General features: G+C 41.1%; 1 protein-coding gene across 1 annotated transcript in view; it reads right to left on the reverse strand.

The window, feature by feature from the left end:
- Window positions 1-19702, reverse strand: part of LOC117481910 (protein sidekick-1-like) — a 245353-nt gene that overhangs the window by 126864 nt on the left and 98787 nt on the right. Inside the window, 1 exon segment of the mRNA XM_034129851.1 lies at window positions 2808-2941. Coding sequence (XP_033985742.1) covers window positions 2808-2941 — 134 coding nt within the window.

Below are 19702 nucleotides of genomic sequence, written 5' to 3' on the forward strand. Positions count from 1 at the left end.
AACACAATTTGAATGAGCTCAATCACAAGTGTTTGTGTCAGTTCATATCATGAGTTCAATTTGCACTCGATATCCTTCATGTTTGATCTCTATCATGTAAAGGTCTGCATTGTTATCTTGCAGCGTGATCAGTGGAGTTTCCTCTGTGGCGGACATCATGTTATATGATCCAATCGCATTGAGACCAGTAGCACCTGTTCCATTCTCCAAAACCAACCAACTGACCAATCAGCTGTTAAAAGTGTTATATGGAGGACTGGCTTTGAAAATAAAACAAATATATGTGTTTGTTTTGTCCCTCTCACATCTTGCTCTTTGCCTCTTTTGGAAGCGTTCATCCAGCGGTTTATATTCAATCCCTCTTTCCTCTATTCCTCTCCAATCTCAATAGCACATTACTGAATCAAACATGCCGCTTTATGACAAATATATTTACCCAAGAAATGTTTATTGTGGAAAATACACACCTATAAACAGAAACAAACACACACACATGCACACACAGACGTTTATGGCTGCAGACTGATCAGTGAAGCCTAACTATACCCTTACGATTTCTAAAAAGCACCCAAGGGAGTACTCCACTCTGACAGCTGTAACAAGGTACTGCGCGTATATTTATGTGATTGTGTGTGTTTTCGTGAGTGTGTGTGTCCTTTGTGACAAAGGATGCCAAAGGATACAACCCTGTAAAGAGAATCTAATTAAAAGTCTATACCGCCACGAGGGACACAGTGCTCCATCCCTCCCTCTCTCCAGCCCTCCTCTCATTTAACCATAGTGAACACTTCAGCTGACTGTTAGACAGTAGAGTCTATCCTCTGGCCTCCAAGGAGAAGCTATATAGAGCGAAGGACATGAAGTGATTCAGCGATACAGGCTGTGATGGAGACACGAACACGGGGGGGAGAAGCGGAAAAAAGGAGCAAACATTTCAGTGTATGTGAGTGTAGCCATTCTTAGGTAAGGAAAAAAACAGTGTCCCTTAGGTTCATCTATTCAAATGAATAAAAAGTCACTGAAAACTATGATTTCCAGACTTTTTAAATACCAAGATTCTGTGCTGAGCAGTATTTAGATGGTGAATCCCAGATTTGGGCTACAATACCTTACTTATTCATAACGGATTCTGAAGTTTCTTAAAAATAGTGCAATAATAACTAAAGTTGGGTTCAAGCAGGTGGACCAATTTTAGATCCGGTCCCAGATCGGGAATATATATTTAATACTTAAATATCAAAAGGCTATGACTTTTTCATTGAATGTCTCCTCCACCTCGATATAACCTAATGTAAGAAGGCCTCTCACTTTAAGAAGAAGAATAGGGAGGGATGAAACCCTCTTTAATGGTCACACATGCAGAGCACACAGCACACACAGTGAAATTTGGCCTCTGCTTTTAACCCATCCTAGTACAAGGAGTCTAGTACTAGGAGCAGTGGGCAGCTATTGTACAGCGCCCGGGGAGCAATGGGAGTGGGGGGGGAAGGGGGGTGTCCGGTGCCTTGCTCAAGGGCACCACGGCAGGGCAGGAGGTGAACTGGGACCTCTCCAAGTAGAAGTCCACACTCCATATTTAGGTCTGGTCGGGGACTTGAACCAGCGACCCTACAGCTCCCAGTCCAAGCCCCTACTGACTGAGCCACTGCCGGACAATTGATTCAGACTAGGATCTTCCTATTGATGGCTTAAGTCATAAATGTCCAGCGACAAGTTATATATCAGCTGTAGTTAATTAACAGTTCTGCTGAAAGTTATTTACCAAAAAGCCAAAATAAAACTCACTTCAAACCGGTGTCTATTCTCAAAACAATTTGTAGGGTAAAAAAAAGAATGAATTGAACTTGTAACACCACCTGACATCAGTCTTTGATCGTGATAGGACAGCAGTTCAGAAACACTATCTGACTGTTGAGTCTTCTCTGATTAAACAATGAAGCTGCGTCACGTCAATCTCCGCTGTTGAAAGCAGAGGTTTTAATGACCTTGCATATGATATCAATAATGTAGGCTTCTCAACTCAATAGTTCTAAATCAGGAGCTCCAGTATTTGAATCAAGTAGTTTACAAAAAAAGAATGTGTGCAAAATTAAGTTGATTACATCAGTTGTTCTATTATGTCGAATACGTATTTAATCAACATTTCACACCCTCTGCTGCTCATCTCATTTGAAGGTTGTATCTAGTGATTGTCAACAGTAATTACGCCGCCGCTCAAACTGCCTTCTGCCTTCTCAGCCAACAAATAGTGCAGATTTCAACTGAATCTTTGAGTTCTGACTATTTTTTTTTTACTAAACTGGCTCCATTAAGATTCTATCAAATCCTGACCCTAGTGATAACACAGAGAACCAAATCAAGCTGCCCTAAAGACAAAAACAGGTTAAACAAATGCAAATTAGAAAGTTGCATTTTCCCAAAGACTCTGGAATCTCCTTATCTACTATCAGTAATATTTGATTATGGAATAAACTAAGCTTCTTTGCGAGATTTAAATATGCTGCATAATTTCACTTACTGATTGTGACAAGTAGCATTGTTTCATACAACAGCCCAAACTTTTATATTCAGGGAGAAAGTAGCTTTGTCTGTCGGTTAAGCTATCTAGCCAAAGCTGTGTGTGTGTGTGTGTGTGTGTGTGTGTGTGTGTGTGTGTGTGTGTGTGTGTGTGTGTGTGTGTGTGTGTGTGTGTGTGTGTGTGTGTGTGTGTGTGTGTGTGTGTGTGTGTGTGTGTGTGTGTGTGTGTGTGTGTGTGTGTGTGTGTGTGTGTGTGTGTGTAGCACCATCTTTTGTGGATTCTTGTTTACCTGAGATGCTCAGGTAGACGGCGGGACTTGTCACGTTCTCTCCTGTCCTCTCGTTGACCGCCTCTACGTAGTAACGTCCAGCGTCCGCTGCAGTGGTTGCCAAGACGACCAGCTGATTGTCCAAAGTGATTGCACTGTAGGGCAACACACAGACAACAAGGGATTAGAAAAACATAAGTCTTCCACTAAAAGCACAACGGGCCTCCTTCTCTCAGACGAGAACACTGCTCAAACGGAGAAACTGACAAGAGTATTTGGTACATGGATCATTTAGAATTCACAAGGGGGGAAGGAAACATTGAATACATTCATCAGGAAGGAAAGAGGATTCGGAGAGCTTAAATAAATCTCTCCTCCTGTCTCAGATTGATATGTGGCTCATTTTGTGTCTCTGTCATTCTTTTGGCCGTTTTCTTTGTTTGTGTATTGTGCTCTGTTCTCCCTTCTTTCCACTGATCCATTCTTATTCCCCCACACACCAGCGGTAATCAATACAGCACAAGCATATACACAAGCACACAAGATCTTACACTGTTCTCACATGAGCAAACAGAGATGAGAAACAATCACTTACAAACAGACTTTGTGTTACTGTTGCTTTTCAGGGGAGCATTACAGAAAGAGTGGATTTTACAGGAGACGTTGTGGGAGAGGATAGCAGGAGGGAGTCGAGGAAAGTAAAAAAACATATTCGTAAAGCTCAGATTTCCTTCAGATGTGTTTGACGTTGTGTGCCTGGGAACAGAAGCCGCCAGGCAGGAAGCGCAGGTTAATGTTTTAAGCGATGCTTCTTGTGTTTTCAGCATGTAAGTGGATGTAAATCTCCCAATATTCTAACCTAAGAGCTGACACTGAAATAAAATCAATATGACCAAAGGGAGAATAGAGCATATTAAAGTGAGATGATAGTCTGTTATTTTTATAGACTCCGTCAGATTCTGTGCCCCGGCGCCACACAGATAAATACTGTTGTGATTTGGGGCTACATAAACAAAAAATATAAAAGGAAAAAAAAAAGATATGCAGTGTGAATGATACTGCACAAAAGGAACCCTTTTTCATTTGGAAAAGAAGTATAAATAGATTTGAAGAGACAATATTTTGAACAAAACATCTGCAAGTATGTGTTTATAAGCTGTGTTTTCTTTCTGTGAGCATTGTTTAGCTGTGGGGAATCGGCAGCAATTTTCCAGATCGACACACTTGGGCGAGGTTTCCTCTCCATTTCAAAGCGGCACATAACACTTATACCGACCTGAGTCAACACTACACCCAGCGTGCCAACAGCAGTCTGAGTCCTGTCTCTGAAACATTCAAGTTTACCGCAGGATGTCAAACATCTGCTGCTGTTAAGATTGTCAGATAATAAGAGATGTGGTGCCAGGTCACCTCACGCCGCTCTTTAGCTGGTGCTGCAGATTCCTAACAACCAAATAGAGCCCATCTACCATCATCCCCAGATTAGAGATGATTGTGTCAATTCACCCATGACCACAAGATCATCATGGCTCTTTTGATCACACATGGAGGTGTCTGTATGTGCTACACATGAAGATAGAAAGCACTGATTAAACTACATATTGATCGAGGAGAGGAGAGTAGTGGAGAGAGAGTGTTGGGCTGTTTGACACACACTCCCACAAACACACAGAATTCCTCAGGTCTAATTTTATTCAGTGTGATTTCCCAGGAGAACATCCACAAGAGCCTCAACCCAAACACTGACACTCGTATTTGTGTGAGTGTATGTTGCTTTGTTAGTGCATGTAAGTCTGTGTGCACGCCACCTGATCTCACTGCCATAGAGGCTATAGTTAAACCTTTCTCCTCTTTTCTCCCACGTCCACGGTGAGGTTAGATTTTGCATTCTCACCGAGGTCTGTAATGCAATTTATGCCTGTTAAGCTCATTAACTGCACTGAACAGACCATTTGAATGCATCTGTTTTACCCTGTACATGCTGATTAATAGACAGTGAAGGCATGCTTCCACTTGCCTATAGTGTCTGAGGGAGAGAGAGCCTGGGAGGTTATTAACAGTCAACGTCAAAGGAGCTCAGTGGGCGGGTGAGAGAATGCAATAAGATCAATTATGATAGCATACTAACATCTGAACATTTGCTAAGTTAAAAGTATTTGTTCATGTAGGATTTTCCTCATTTACATATCCCATGTATATGTTCTATTTACATGTGAAATGACTTGTGAAGACAGAGGCTGGCGGCTCCAGCACTTTGTGTCACGCTTTCATTTGCTCCAAATTGGGAGGTCTCTGGCTTGATTTCCTATAAAATCGTCACGTGGTGGAACTTTCAAATCGAAAAAGCAACACAGAGGGAACTAAATGAAATATACCAATAAGAAGTCAGACACGCAGGCAGGCATACAACTAGGCGTGCACGTCAGCTGCTTACCAGTGTCTTTTTGATCATTCAGACTGAAACTTGATGTAGTTGAGATTTAATATTACATGAATTCAACATGCCACTTCCTGCTCTCTTTTAGTTCTACATTTAATTAAATTGGACAAAATTGTTCTGGCTTTTAATTAAAGACAAACTCAATTGTAAAACAGTGCATGACTCTGCGTGCATATGTGTGTCCGTGTGTGTGTGTGTGTCCGTGTGTGTGTGTGTGTGTGTGTGTGTGTGTGTGTGTGTGTGTGTGTGTGTGTGTGTGGGTGTGTGTGTGTGTGTGTGTGTGTGTGTGTGACAGTTTATCCCCAGGCCAAAGAAGGAAATTAAAATGCGGTAATGAACTACATCCTATTCCCTTCTAGTGAATTCCTCCCTGTATCCCTCAACCCCCTCAAATAATAAAAAACAGTCTCTCTGACTCTTTCTCTCATTTTCCATTCTCCCTCAGATTACAATCTGCATATTTCTTTCTTGGTTTCATCCAATTTTCTTTGGGTTTTCTTTTCTGAAGCTTTCTCTCTATCACACTGTCATCCCCTCTGAGACCATACCACTGTCCTGTCTCCCCCCCCCCCCCCCTCTCCCCCTCTCCTTCCCCCTGACTCTTTTCAACCAAAACACCAATCCAGATTGGTGTTTCATTAAGTGTCTTGCCCCAAGACTCAATTAATAAACACTCTCGGGTGCCTGGACTGCAAGGCTGACTGCAAACACAAACACACACACACACACACACACACACACACACACACACACACACACACACACACACACACACACACACACACACACACACACACACACACACACACACACACACACACACACACACACACACACACACACACACACACACACACACATACAAGTGTGCCAAGAGCTAATTAGTACACGCATGTTACAGGCAAGAGGATGAGTGAGGGAGTCAGCGCATGAATGACTGTGTTTTCTTAAATTTAAGTGTGTCTTAGAGTGTTTATCGAGTCTAAGGGGGCCGTCTCTCTGCCAATGGGCCCCCTCGGCCCTGTCTGCCCTCCCCCTCTATCTCCGATAGGCAGCGAGCCACCTTTTCAGAGCGCACTGACATGCAGAGGCTGCGGGTGGAGGAGTGTGGCGGGGGGGCGGAGGAGGGACACTCCACTGTAAACCAAGTCCAGACAGCAGGCTCTTTGGCAGCGTACTCTCCAAAGCAAGTGCCAGCCACCCACACATCATACATACTGGTGTTCTCACACAGTTGGGAGCATTCACTGTTTCTTGTGGCCGTTTGAACCGGATGTTTGCCTATGTGTTTCAGTTAGAGGAAACATAAATAAAGTCTATGTCGCACTGATTCATAGTTGCCGTACAGAGGTTCATACATGCTGAATGCTACACAGTGTGTGTGGACCTGCACACATCTCGCTTCAACTTACCATTTGTTATTACATACTACACATGGGGTTGGGGTATTCAAATGTTTTAAGCATTCCTGCTTTCAAAATGGCCTGTCAGCTTGAGTTGTGGTGTCCTCTATCCCAAAGTAATTGGTAACTATAAAACTCTGCTGCAGAGACTGCATTGTTTTGAATGCGGAGACGATGGGGAGAGCTTCTGTACCACTTTCATCAATTTAAGCTTTTTTTTTGTGGCTTTTCTTTTTCTGCAAACAACAGCTGACAGAAAAAGACACAGTGATGCCAATAATTGCTGTATAAGCATTACCGTAACAAGTCATCCTTATTAGTAAGGGTAGTATCTTCTATCCTTTTTTCCAAAAAAAGAGAATAACGTATTGTAGCCTCATTCGACTCTATAAGGGTAAATGTGCAAGTCATCCATCAAGAAGTACATTTCTGCAATAGTTGTATTCTCGCTGAACACAAAGCTGGTGGAGGAGTATTTTTCACCAATTTCAGAGGACACACTCTTTTAGTGGCTGATGGCGATACCTGACAGCCCGTTCCTGTTGTAATGCTCTGGAGTAAATTGGGCTCCAGCAGAAACTCCAGGTCTCAAATGGTATAGGGGTTTGTACACTACTAAAATGTGAAAGTACAGAGTGAGGGGAAAAGAGGGCTGATACTGGTGGTGAACAGAGAATAAAAACAATAAGGAGAACTTAACTTTGCCAATTTCCTTCAACAGTTTGTGTAGTTTTGTTAAATATGATAGATGTGTTTTAGTAATGGGATTAAACAGTCTAACTGAGTTAAGACCAGGAACTGGAGCGCTGCCAGCAGCTCTTGACATTCTGCTGCCAGCAGTCTGACAGTGTCTGCTTTAGTGATTTTCCATGCATAGTTTAAATGAAGCTATTGTTAACATAGCCTGGGGGTTGAAGATTTGTTTTACAGTATATTTGCTGAACATTCTTTAATCCTCTTGCTAAGTCAAAACGCAATCCCTCAAAACATTATCTTAAAAAAAAACATTTGTTAAAGTTTCTGATTGCTACAAATGTGAGGAAAAGGACTTAACGCTATATTAAGATATAACGTCAAATGATTGTATACATTTTGCAGCTTTAACAGAGGTTTCTTTTAGACTAACGTTTTTTTAGAAAGTCTTTTTCCTCAAGTCTTTAAAAGGGATTGATTTTGTTCTTAATTTACAGTGTGTTATTCTGGTGTAGAGAATCATCCCATCCACTCAAACAAATAATTAAAACCTGCTGTTATTTGTATAACTTATTGATGGATTAAAACAAAGACAACTTGATAACGGAAAAAAACGTAGTCATTACGTTTTAATGTCCAAACACATCAATAATGTTAAACTACTTAGTAATCATTTATCTATTTACCTAATATATCATTCAAATAGCTTGCATATAGACTCTTATTTCACTATTTCACTTTTTTTTTTAAACTATTCCTTTCTTTTTGCAGTTACTATAATTACTTGCACTATATTTTTCTGTCTTTCTGTAATATTGTGTTGCACTGTTGGAGAAGCCTGTGACTTAAGAATTTCATCGACATAACTACCCTGTAGCTATGGTTGTATGACTAATAAAGAACCTTGAACCTTAAAGGTAAGTTTGAGAAACCGGCTCGAGATACACTTTTTGTTATATTCCATGGAATGCTCTTAACATCCCGATAGCAATGAATATCTGAAGTGCTTTGACAAAAAATCCATAAAAAAATGTCATCTGTGGAAGCCGTAGTACTGTAAAAAGCACGACCAATCTCAACCCCCAACTTATCTCGTGCCCTCATTGGTTATGTGCGCGTTCGTGTGTGTTGGAGGAGGGGCTCTGTAAGGAAGTGGCAGATTTTCTCCGGTTGTGTATTTTCAAATTCTAGCGATCTCGAGCCGGTTTCTCAAACTTACCTACCCCACCTTTAATGATTGTAAAAGCAGTGGTTAAACCGGCCAACAGTTTCTAATATGACCAACACAAAAGGGAGATAATCTTCATTCTTCAGTAAGTATGTAGATATACCTAAAATGTATGTGGTTCAAAAAGTACAAATTGTAAATAATATTGTGAGCTCCTATGATATGTGCCTCATGCTGCATAATGTTACTGATGTAGCGTCTGCTCAGCAGGGTGATCCCTACATCCCACTACCGGTGTGACATTGGCATCCCTGCTGCAACATCCATTATGTGAGCATCTTGTTCCAAACGTGTTCCCTTTAAACAAAACATGTCTGCTTTCCTTTTATCTTGTAATCAACAAAAGGGAGAAAACTAAACTTCCACAAAACAACTGCTCCTCTCTAAAACAACACCGCTGGAGCTGAACCAAATTAGGAGAAATAACTGAAGCCGCTGCTGATGCATTACAAATGTGCATCAACTATTTAGAAGGCCTGGATTGTGTCTTTCTCAATTTAAATCAAGGCCAAATCATGTTGGGACTACATTAAAATGATCACAGGGAAACATTGCTGTGCATTAAAAGCACCCGTTTGGCACATCTAGATCTGAACAGTCTAACTACTAACTAATGCAACTTGTTTTCAACTACACAAAAACAGACTACATGGACACTTGAACATTACACCATTCATTATTACAAAAACGAATATTTGATAAACCCATTAAATATTTAACAAAGGTTTTATGAGCAGTAATAGCATAGACTCTGGTTCAGGGCTTTTTCAAACATTTTATAAATCTGAATGAAAGTGTATGAGTTTTGGACTAATGGTCAAAAGGAAAAATTGTACTCGCTAAAGTGTCCTTCCAAAGGGCCTTGTGACAAGTTGACAAATTCAAACAGCCTTGTCAGTTTGCCGGTGAAAGGGAAAAACTCACCACTGCGTCTCAGCTATTGGCGAGCACCAGTGCTTGGTAACTGCCGCCTGGAGACAGACTGTATCTGAGGTGGCTTTAGTTAAATAAACTGTAAACATTAAAGTTATGTTGCTGTAAGTGTCAACGTTTTCTGACACAAAAACAACAGAGAACTTTAAACCCCTACCAAAAGTACCTAAAAGAGTGAGTACTAAATGTTTTGGCCATGGGGTGCAATCCAACTGCTCTTGTGTCCAAATTTCATTTCCTGTCCAGACTGTATTAATAACTCACAACCAAATCTAAAGTTATTCTTTGTTAATGTCGTAGTTCTACATGGTGAATCTTAATGATTTTTCCACTGAGAAATACAGCCTTCATATGTGAGTGCACATGAGAGCAATAAAGAGGGAGAAAGAGAGAAAAAAAAGGAAAGATGGTTTAGGTTACAACGGTAATGAACACTAATGTGTTTGAGAGAGATTTTAACAGCCCCTTCACTGGCTCAGAAAACATTTCCCTACCTTTTGCCCTACACACTCCGCAGCTCTGTGACGTCTAATTAACGCAGTGCCTAAATCACAGGCGTGCTTCCTCAATCACCTTTACAGTTCCTCCAAACGGTCAAACGGGCACAGAGAGGGAGACTTTTCTGTCGTTGCTCACCGGCTTGGCAACTTGCCTTTGCCAATAAGTCCTCTATAAAACACACACGCAGGCAGAGGATGTGTGTGTGTGTGTGTGTGTGTGTGTGTGTGTGTGTGTGTGTGTGTGAGAGAGAGAGAGAGAGAGAGAGAGAGAGGGCTGCTGGACAGACAACGTTTGTTTAATGTCCCCTGGCAGGGCCCGAGGGACAGGCAACGAGAAGTGGAAAGTCAACGGTACAGGAAAGGAAAGCAAAGCAGGGCAAGGGTGAGGTGGAGACAGGAAGAGAGGAGAGAGAGAGGGATGAAGCAAGATGCTAAATAAACAGAGGAGGGATACTTTTTCTCTCCCCTCGCTGTTTGTTCAGCTACAGGCGCTCCATGACTCACTTCCTTTCTACCTCTGCGTTACGTCTGTCTGTCTCTTTTTCATCCACATACAGGCGCTCATTCATGTCAAGACACACAGAAAAGTATTTGCTTGTAATGTAGAAAAGACAGGTCACACATTAAATCTACGGTACAAGAGCGCATTCTTCTAAAAACGCAGCTGGATGAATGTGTATGCGTGTGTGTCTCTCTCTGTGTGTGTGTGTGTGTGTGTGTGTGTGTGTGTGTGTGTGTGTGTGTGTGTGTGTGTGTGTGTGTGTGTGTGTGTGTGTGTGTGTGTGTGTGTGTGTGTGTGTGTGTGTGTGTGTGTGTGTGTATGCAGCTCAGTGACTGTAGTCCCATTAGGTGGATGGATCTCTAGACGAATGGCTATTATCCTAATTAGCACTAATTATGTCTGCTTCCAATTAACCACACAACTGGCGGTGACTTCTCTCGCTGTCTTCACGTCTCACACACTTTCTCTCTCTTCCTCTCAGCCGGAGAAACACACCTTATTCTCACACATCCTCTCCTCCAGCTGCTCGGCTAAAGAGCCCAGCTGAACAGAGAGCCGGTAATCTTCACACTTGAAAATAAGCTGTCATTTTCTAATTCTGGTTCATACAGTATGATTGTTTGAACCTGAAATAAAGAGTGTGACTTTAGACGCTGTGGTTTTATGTTATGCCCTTCAAACTCGCTCTGTGAAGCTCTCTGTAGACATTGAAGGAGTTGTGCCTCTTGGTGCTTATACACAGTTGGTGTTAAAAGGGTTACATGGTTGGATTTCTGTTGCATTGAGAACAGTGAGCTATTTGACTTGAGCGGAGCAGCCTCAAATTGATGGCATGAACTAGTTATATGCTTCAAATGTTTTGATATGGTACATTTTCCGGGAATTAAATTAAGAAACCAATTTATAGATTAAAAGAAAACAGCTGGGGGTTGCCTTTTAATCTACTGTTGTAAAGGAAAGTCAGGAGAAATCAATGTACTTCATCATATCATATTGATGCAAAAAGAATAGCTGGTTGACTGAAATTCTTCCTACTCCTCAACCAATCAACTGGTCGATGGGGGAAAGAAAAGAATGTTGTTATCTGCTATGTTAACAAAGTACCCTCAGTGCAATGTACATGTACACATATATACAACTTGCAGCATATTGAACTATTTTATAATTAAATGATAACAACAGCATGCATTGAGACCATATCCAAAAATAGAAGCAGTTGAAGCTTCCAATGTACTATTTTTCGTACAGTTCACTAGGTTATAACATTGCCCAAAATGGCGTAATAGAACCAGATATATGAAAGGGGTAGCTAGCCTAATTTACAGTGTATCGCCTAATCCCTCATTCAAAAGTTGAATACCACTATGTGAATGATAGCATTACTGTTTGCTGGTCCTAACTAAGCCAGGGCATATCTTCAACTTTGTCAATTGTTGAGTGCAGCCATTTGAGGCACAACATGTAAGATGACAGTGTGTGTGTAAGTATGTGTACATGGGGTCCCACTGAGGATCCCTAAAAACATAGTCACATATTGCTGTCTTAATAAAGATGCTAACTGTAGCTTTAAAGGCCACTAGTAATAGTACAAAAAAACAATGCTCTCTTTTTTAGTATCAACGCTGACACAACCACCCACTTACAGCATCTCCTGTAAAACAAGGGTTTTTAACTGATACACTTGTCACAGTGGCGAAAGGAAATCAATACAACACCAAACAAATTATTCTGCCCACAGGTAAAAACATTTTAATCTACATTTTTCTGTAACAATCCCGACCACACACACTTGCTCTCATATATCCTCTAATGTGCAAAAAGCCTGCAGCTAAACTGTCAGTGAATGCATCACTCACACTGACCTGTTCCTTCTACAAAGCCATACAGTGTGACAGAGACTGCTGTGTGTGTTTATATGAAACTGGGCAAACAATACCGAGACCAAACTAAGGGCACAAGCATCCAAAAGAGCTGAGTGCTCCTTCGCCAAAGTAGGCCAGCATGAATGTGTATTTTGGTGACAGTCACCCATTAATCAAAACCAATTGACTCTTCTTTTATGTGCATTTAAATATATATTTTAGTGTACTAACTGAAAATATCTACAAGGAAAAGGCACAGAAGGTTTTGTTGTGATTTTTGAAAGTGCCATGTATGCCTCACCACCAACCGAGACTACAAAGATCCCTCTTTGCTCTTGCTTTTGTACTAAAAGGCGGAAATGCAGGCACAATTTCATACTGAAATAGGTACCACAATTGCAGTGTGCCAACTTCCTCGGCATAAACACACCCTTACATTCAACTCCACCCACTTTGGTGAGAGCCAGTTTAGTTGGAGACAGAAAATTGCCCAGGAGGTGCAATTCCAAAATGGACCGCTGACGTAAATGTTATTGTGGATGCTGGTTCTGAATCAGCAGGAAATATGAGGCCTACGTGAGGGTGAGGAATTAGTTTGAGCCATTCTCAGTGTACTGTATGCCTCACGGCCCGTCCACACAGCAGCGTTAAAAAATCTTGGAACGCTTCTGCCCATTCACTTTGAATGGGGTGACGTCACTTTGCCTCACTTTTCGCCGAACTGCATTGTGGGCAGCAGAGCGGAGATTTTCAGGATTTTCAGGATTCAAAGTTGAGCAATGTTCAACTTTTGAAGCTGAGGTGGAAGCGTCAGCCAATCAAATCCCGTGTATGCTGGGAGAGACATACCGCAGGTCATTTCCTCATATTCCAAAAAATGGAGGAGAAATTAGCGGTAGGGAATCACCCGGTGCTTTATGACCAGTCCCTATTTACCTACCGGGATATAAACCGGAGGAGCCAGGCATGGAGGGAGGTGGCAGAGACAGTGGTAGGTAGGGATGTCCCGATCACCTTTTTTTGCTCCCGATCCGATTCCGATCATTTGATTTTGACAATCTGCCGATACCGATTTTTCCCGATCCGATCTTTATGCAATGCATTAAGAGAAAAAAAAGGAGAAAAGCATTCAAGTTGTCCCTTAAACCCCACGTTCTCCACCACAGATAACAGCTGGTCATCCAACGCGATGAATTCAGCTATCTTGGCTGTTATTTTTTTGGCCTTTTCACTGTTCTGGGGCAGTTTCTCTTTCCTTTTTAAAAGTCTCTGAAAGTGTCGGTTGTTTCAGTGCCGTTACCTGAATGGCCGCTGTGTACTCGTCATGTTGTTGTTGGTGTTTGTTTCTCAGGTGGCGTATTAGATTGGTCGTGTTGAACGTAGCTCTGTTCTTTCCACCACGCGGAACCTCCGCCTTGCAAACATTGCATCTGGCTGTTACACTGCCATCGCTTTCAATTTTATAATACTTCCAAACTCCTGACATTTTCTCTGTCCCGAGTCACCAGCTGAACGTAGCCTCTCGTTAGCTTACTGCTACTATTAGACACCGCGCCCACTCTGTTGCCAGATTTGAGAGAAATAAGCAACCAGGTCTATGAAAACAAGCCCAAAAGAAGCAACACATACATGATGTTGTGTAATTTTAAACCAAAACTAAGGCCTCAGGATGACTTTAAGACTTGAACATGGTCATTTTTGTTTTGTAACATTAAATAAAATAAGAAAAATATTTTATTAAAAAAATAAAAAAAAAATAAATAAATAATTCCGATCCCCGATTTTTTTCTCCCGATTCCGATCTTTTGAAAATCACGTGATCGGCTCCGATCCCCGATCACGTGATCGGATCGGGACATCTCTAGTGGTAGGTTTTCGCCTGTTTGGGGAGTTTATATCCAGTTTACTTCGGGCTTTTTTGCTTCGTATGTCGGGGGCGGGAGATTCATGTGATTGGTTGTTGGTGCCTTGCTCGCAAAAAATCCCCAAGCTTCAGATACGCCCACCTCCAAGATTTTTTTAACGCTGCTGTGTGGACGGGCCGTCAGAGTATATGTACAAGAACTGGTCATATAAGGAAATAAGTTATTGGATAAAAAGAAGTCTGTTGTTTTTGATATATTGAAAAGATATACTAAATTCAATATATATTTTATATCGAGAAACAGGCTTGGCCATCACAACATTATGCTATACAATGTGGTTATTTCATAAAGACTATTTGTGAGTGAATTTGGCTGTTTTCGATGTTACTATCATACTGTGGGTGATGTGTCTGTGTTGTTGTTAACATGCTGTTGTGTGGAGAATGCTGGCTGCACGGTGGAGACAATACGTTATATTTGAGATTCATAAAATGTTCCTGAAATTCAGAAAATATGAAACACATAACTCCATCATCCTCTTTCAGGGTTTATGTGAGTTTCATTTGTAATGTTTGCGCACACACACCACAAAAAACAGAACAAAAACGATGTATTATGTTTTGTGCGAATGCAGAAGGACATGATTTACATGTTTATTTGCATACACACAGTGGGGAAGAAGTGGTCGCTCAAGAAGCATGTGGAGACGCATGTTAATACCAGGTGTGAACTGTCGTACTGAGAGCTTTCCACTTATTATTTCCAGGATTATAATAGATAATCACAGGTCTAAACAGGGCCAATGTTACTATCTGTTGAGTTGAGGTGAAAACAGGCTAGAAAATAGGAAACCTGCAGCGTGACCTAACACTGTTTGCTTCAATAAGGATGGATAGCTCAGTGTTTGAACTCAAACCCCAGGACATTGGTTCACCACCTAAAGCACTGTAAAAGCATTTATTTCATGACACAAGCTCCCAAGTCATAAACACAAAACTCCCACGAGAATACACGAGTGGAGAGGTTGGAGCACAAAAAGTGAGAGTGTAATTACCCGAGTGCAGGAAGTGCTAAAATGTAACTTTTATTTGGTTGTGAGAGAGAAGAAACGTGTGACCTTCTGCTTAGTGCTTATTGATCCCGCTCTCTTATCTGGAAGGGGTCATGTTGTGGCTCTGTTATTAACCAGTCAATCAGCACTCTGTTGTTGTTTCATCCTGGGGACGATTAGCTGAGGAAATACAAAGATATATCTACGGTTTGGAGGAGGGCGAACAAACATGGCCATAGATAATCTCTTGAGAGAAGTGAATTCATGGTCTCTTACTGTACTGTACTGTATGTCCCTCCTGTGTTCATCACCTGGAGCCTTATACAGTGTCAAGAGCAACCATTCCTCAGTCACTCCTCACTGCACTGAGGAGTCTCTCTCTCTTTCTCAGTCTCCCCCCTCTCTGTTCTGTCGATAGGTTAAGAACTCTTCCCAATGACGGATGGGAGTGTGTGTATGCGTGTACAGTCTGGTCAGTGATGGATGCGTGTGTGGCAGGTAATTAAAAGTGTGATTAGTGTATAATTAAAAGAGGTCTCTGTCTTTAGAATATTTAACGACTTTAGACAGAGGACACGCTCCCGCAAACGCATGCACACACACAAGCTGGCAGGTTGGAGTGTGTTGGTTCAGACATTAATGGGGGTATAATGATTCCTGAGATGATATAGGATATATGCAGGGGGAGACGAGAAGAGAGGAAAGGCAGATGAAGAGAGATGGAGAAAGAGGGAAAGAAGCCGATCAGACACAAAGACAGAAGACGCTGATGCCCCTTTTCAAAGATAGATATCTATAGAATTTATCATCATCAGCACGAGCTATGCAGGCTGGAAACACACACACACACACACACACACACACACACACACACACACACACACACACACACACACACACACACACACACACACACACACACACACACACACACACACACACACACTTCTCTGTTTCTGTCTGTTTTTTGAGTGATCTGTTCAGACAGAAGCAGCTGCTCTCTGACAGACTCAAATAGATGAACATAGTATCACTAAATCCATATCCTGCAGGCTTACACACATATCGGGACATACAAACACTAACACACAATTGAAAGGTTAATTAAGTAATTATGTATATGTAAAGGCATGAAATGTACACCTGGCATTGGAAATGAAATCACAGGTGAAGCTAATTAAGTGCTATTTGTATGCATTTGTGTCTGCACTATGACTATTTCTACTTTGCACAGACTTTGAAGTAGGGCTGCTCGATTATGGCAAAAATCATAATCTCGATTATTTGGATCAATAATTGATATCACGATTATTAAAAAACGATTATCCATTTACTTTGAAAACTTCCATTTATTGAAAGAAAAAATGTGAACAGTATGTTTTTAACAGTTGATTAGCCTGAACTTTAAGTATAATTCAACTGAAAAACCAATACAAAAATAAAAAAAATAAAAAAAAAATAAAATAAACCTTTTTATTTTGATTATGTTATTTTCATAATCGTTGCAAGCAAAAATCGTAATTGCGATTAGAATACGATTAATTGAGCAGCCCTACTTTGAAGCACCTGAGTAGATGTGATACTGTTGCCTAGCTAGCAGATATATGAGGTTATATACTGTAAATGAGCAGCTGTGCATTACTGTATGAGCTAAATCCTAACTTTAGCATGCTAACATGCTCAGAAAGACACTGTTTAGCACTTACAATGTTTGCCATGTTGATCATTTTAGCTCAGTGTCTAAACACATGCTAACCTTTTCTAATTAGCCCTAAACACAGAGTACAGCTTAGGTTGATGGGAATGTTATCAAACTGACATGAATCTGATCACCAACTTTTAATGGAAAGTTACGCAGAAGTTATCAAAAGGTTTTAATATTAACAAAAATGTCAACCTGCTGGTGGTCAAAGGATCAATAGTTGTATTCATCTTTCGGACTTTGAACCATTTTTAATCTTAACCACAAATGTATAAAGGGCCAGGGAATCCCCCAAGTCTTTAGGAGTCGTCATCTGGGAAATAGGGCTGAACGATTAATCGATTTTAAATCGAAATCGCGATTTTAAACGATGCGATTATCAAATCGCAAAGCCTGCGATTTTTTTAAACTTTTTTTCTTGTGTGTCAGTCATCCACACCAATCAGAAGTGCTGCGCTCCACATGTACCAGACATTGTTAACCAATCAGAAGTGGCCCATGATAGAAGGTGATAGACAGATTGATCCAATCACCTGCCAAGTATTTTTGAAAGTGCCTGCCCTTTTCTAAATGGCTTCCAATGGAGCTTTCCTAGATGGTTTGGTGAAACAAACCATCTGAGTCAGGTTAGTAATGCTCCATCACATGTTTGACATCTATTACAGGGTGAATCTTAAAGCAACCCAACGGAAGTTTCATGTAAGTTTAGTTCTTTCACTCGTAGCTCGGACTGCGGGGGTGCTAGAGACGGGAGCACGTTGATACGACCTTCCTAGCCGGAGATATGGCCGCATTTTACAATAAACTTCCGTTGGGTCGCTTAAAAACAAATATCGCAAATCGAATCGCAATCGCAATATTTGTCAGAAAAATCGCAATTAGATTTTTTCCCAAAATCGTGCAGCCCTACTGGGAAACCATGATTGTCTTTACCAAATGTAGAGCCAATCCATCGGGTAGAGGGTTGAGATATATCGCAGGAGAAGTTAATAGTTTAACCTGCTGGTGGAACTACAAAAAAGATCACATCCACCAAGAAAACAAGTGGATCAAGTTAGATTCAACCTTTTGGTACCATGAATGTCTGTACAGAGTTCCATAGCAATCCATGTAGGAGTTATAGATATCTCAGTCCAAACCAAAATGGATGACGTGGCCAAACACAAGTGTAGCTATTGAGACATCTGAAAGCATGTGAGACAGCCTGTGTTTAGTCCTTGTTTGCATAGAGTTGGTCTCTTGCAGAAAGCAGAAGACAGGCAGGGGGATATTTGCCATTGCTGTGAATGCTACAGTACTGTGATCTTGCCTGAGTGCCTGTGAGGCTGAGTGCAGGGCACACTTCAGAGTGAGTCACGACGGTGCTACACACCAACATATACCGCTCTCCAAATCACGACACAGTGTACAGACTGCATACATCCACTGTAGATGACTCAGAGATACGAGCTCTTGTTAATTCATTCACACTTGTATGATAATGAGTGCCCTGTGTGTTTACACCTGCATTAGCATATGTTTTGGCTTTTCCAGATACAGATGGCATTTTAATAGCAGGGCCAGGGGTCTTAGTGAATGTAAACGATGGCCTAATAGCACTTGTTACAGTACACAACATGTTGTTTTACTGCTACGAGAAAACAAAAACGAATGCCGATTAGTTGAGGATGATTCAAATATGTGAAAGGAAAACATAATCACGGTATTTAATCGTTTATTTTGCAACTGTGATGCAATCATCTGTGTCGCACTCCTGCAGTTTAGAGAGCTTTTTGTTCCTCCTCCTCCTACTCCCTCTCCTGCTGCTTGTCTCCCTCCCTTGAGTGTGTGAAGCAGAGTAAGCCTCTGTCATTTGGGAAAGTCATTAAGTAAAGCCTCAGAGTTAATGTCTTTTCTACTTTCAACTATTGAAAAAGTTTTCTTTTCACCTCACTTATTGTGGCTTGAAGAAGACAGCTAATTTGGAACACAGTCACAAGAAGGGACAGGAGTTAAGGACAGATGAGAGGAGGCTCAAATGCACCTGATATACCCGCCAGACATCAAGGCTGTTATCTCTAAAAATATAACAACATATCTGACTGCTGGCGCTGAAAATAATGGTGCTATGAACTCTACAATATCCACCCAATTGGGTTCCAAGATAGAAAGGGAAATGTGTTTATTAAAAACATAGTGTTGTTACCTTGTGGCAGATGTGTGGGTCCTCTTATAGCCTACACACTTGGAAACCACATCAACAGTTTTAAACAAAGCTACAACAAATTGCTTTTGGCAGAATAAGCAATGAATATTCATAGTCCGACAGCAGGCCCTAAAGTGCTGTCTTCATAATGCAATTCTATCCCACTCCACCTTGACAATGAATAATATTACCAGAAAATGCAATGCAATTAAAGCTACCCCTTGTTCACTCCCCCCCCCACATGTGTCGCTCCCCCAATCCCCATGCACTACAGTGATAACATTACAAATTAAACAAGTCATCTGATTTCAAAATTCATGAATAATATTGTGGAGGTAGAATAAGTTGCCTCTGGCCAAATATTTCACTTTTTTGGAAAAAAAAGTATTTTGCACGAAGATGAAATGAAGATATTGACAAGAGACATTGAACCTAAATGAGACATGAAGGAATGTATACAGATTGAAAAGAGGCAGTCAACCAGTCCTGAATACAAGATTACAATAACTTTGAAGGGAAAAGTAAAAGTATAAAATAAAATCCTGAATTTGC

The sequence above is a fragment of the Trematomus bernacchii genome, unplaced genomic scaffold (assembly GCF_902827165.1).
Source record: "Trematomus bernacchii unplaced genomic scaffold, fTreBer1.1, whole genome shotgun sequence".
NCBI classification, from domain to species: Eukaryota; Metazoa; Chordata; class Actinopteri; order Perciformes; family Nototheniidae; genus Trematomus; species Trematomus bernacchii.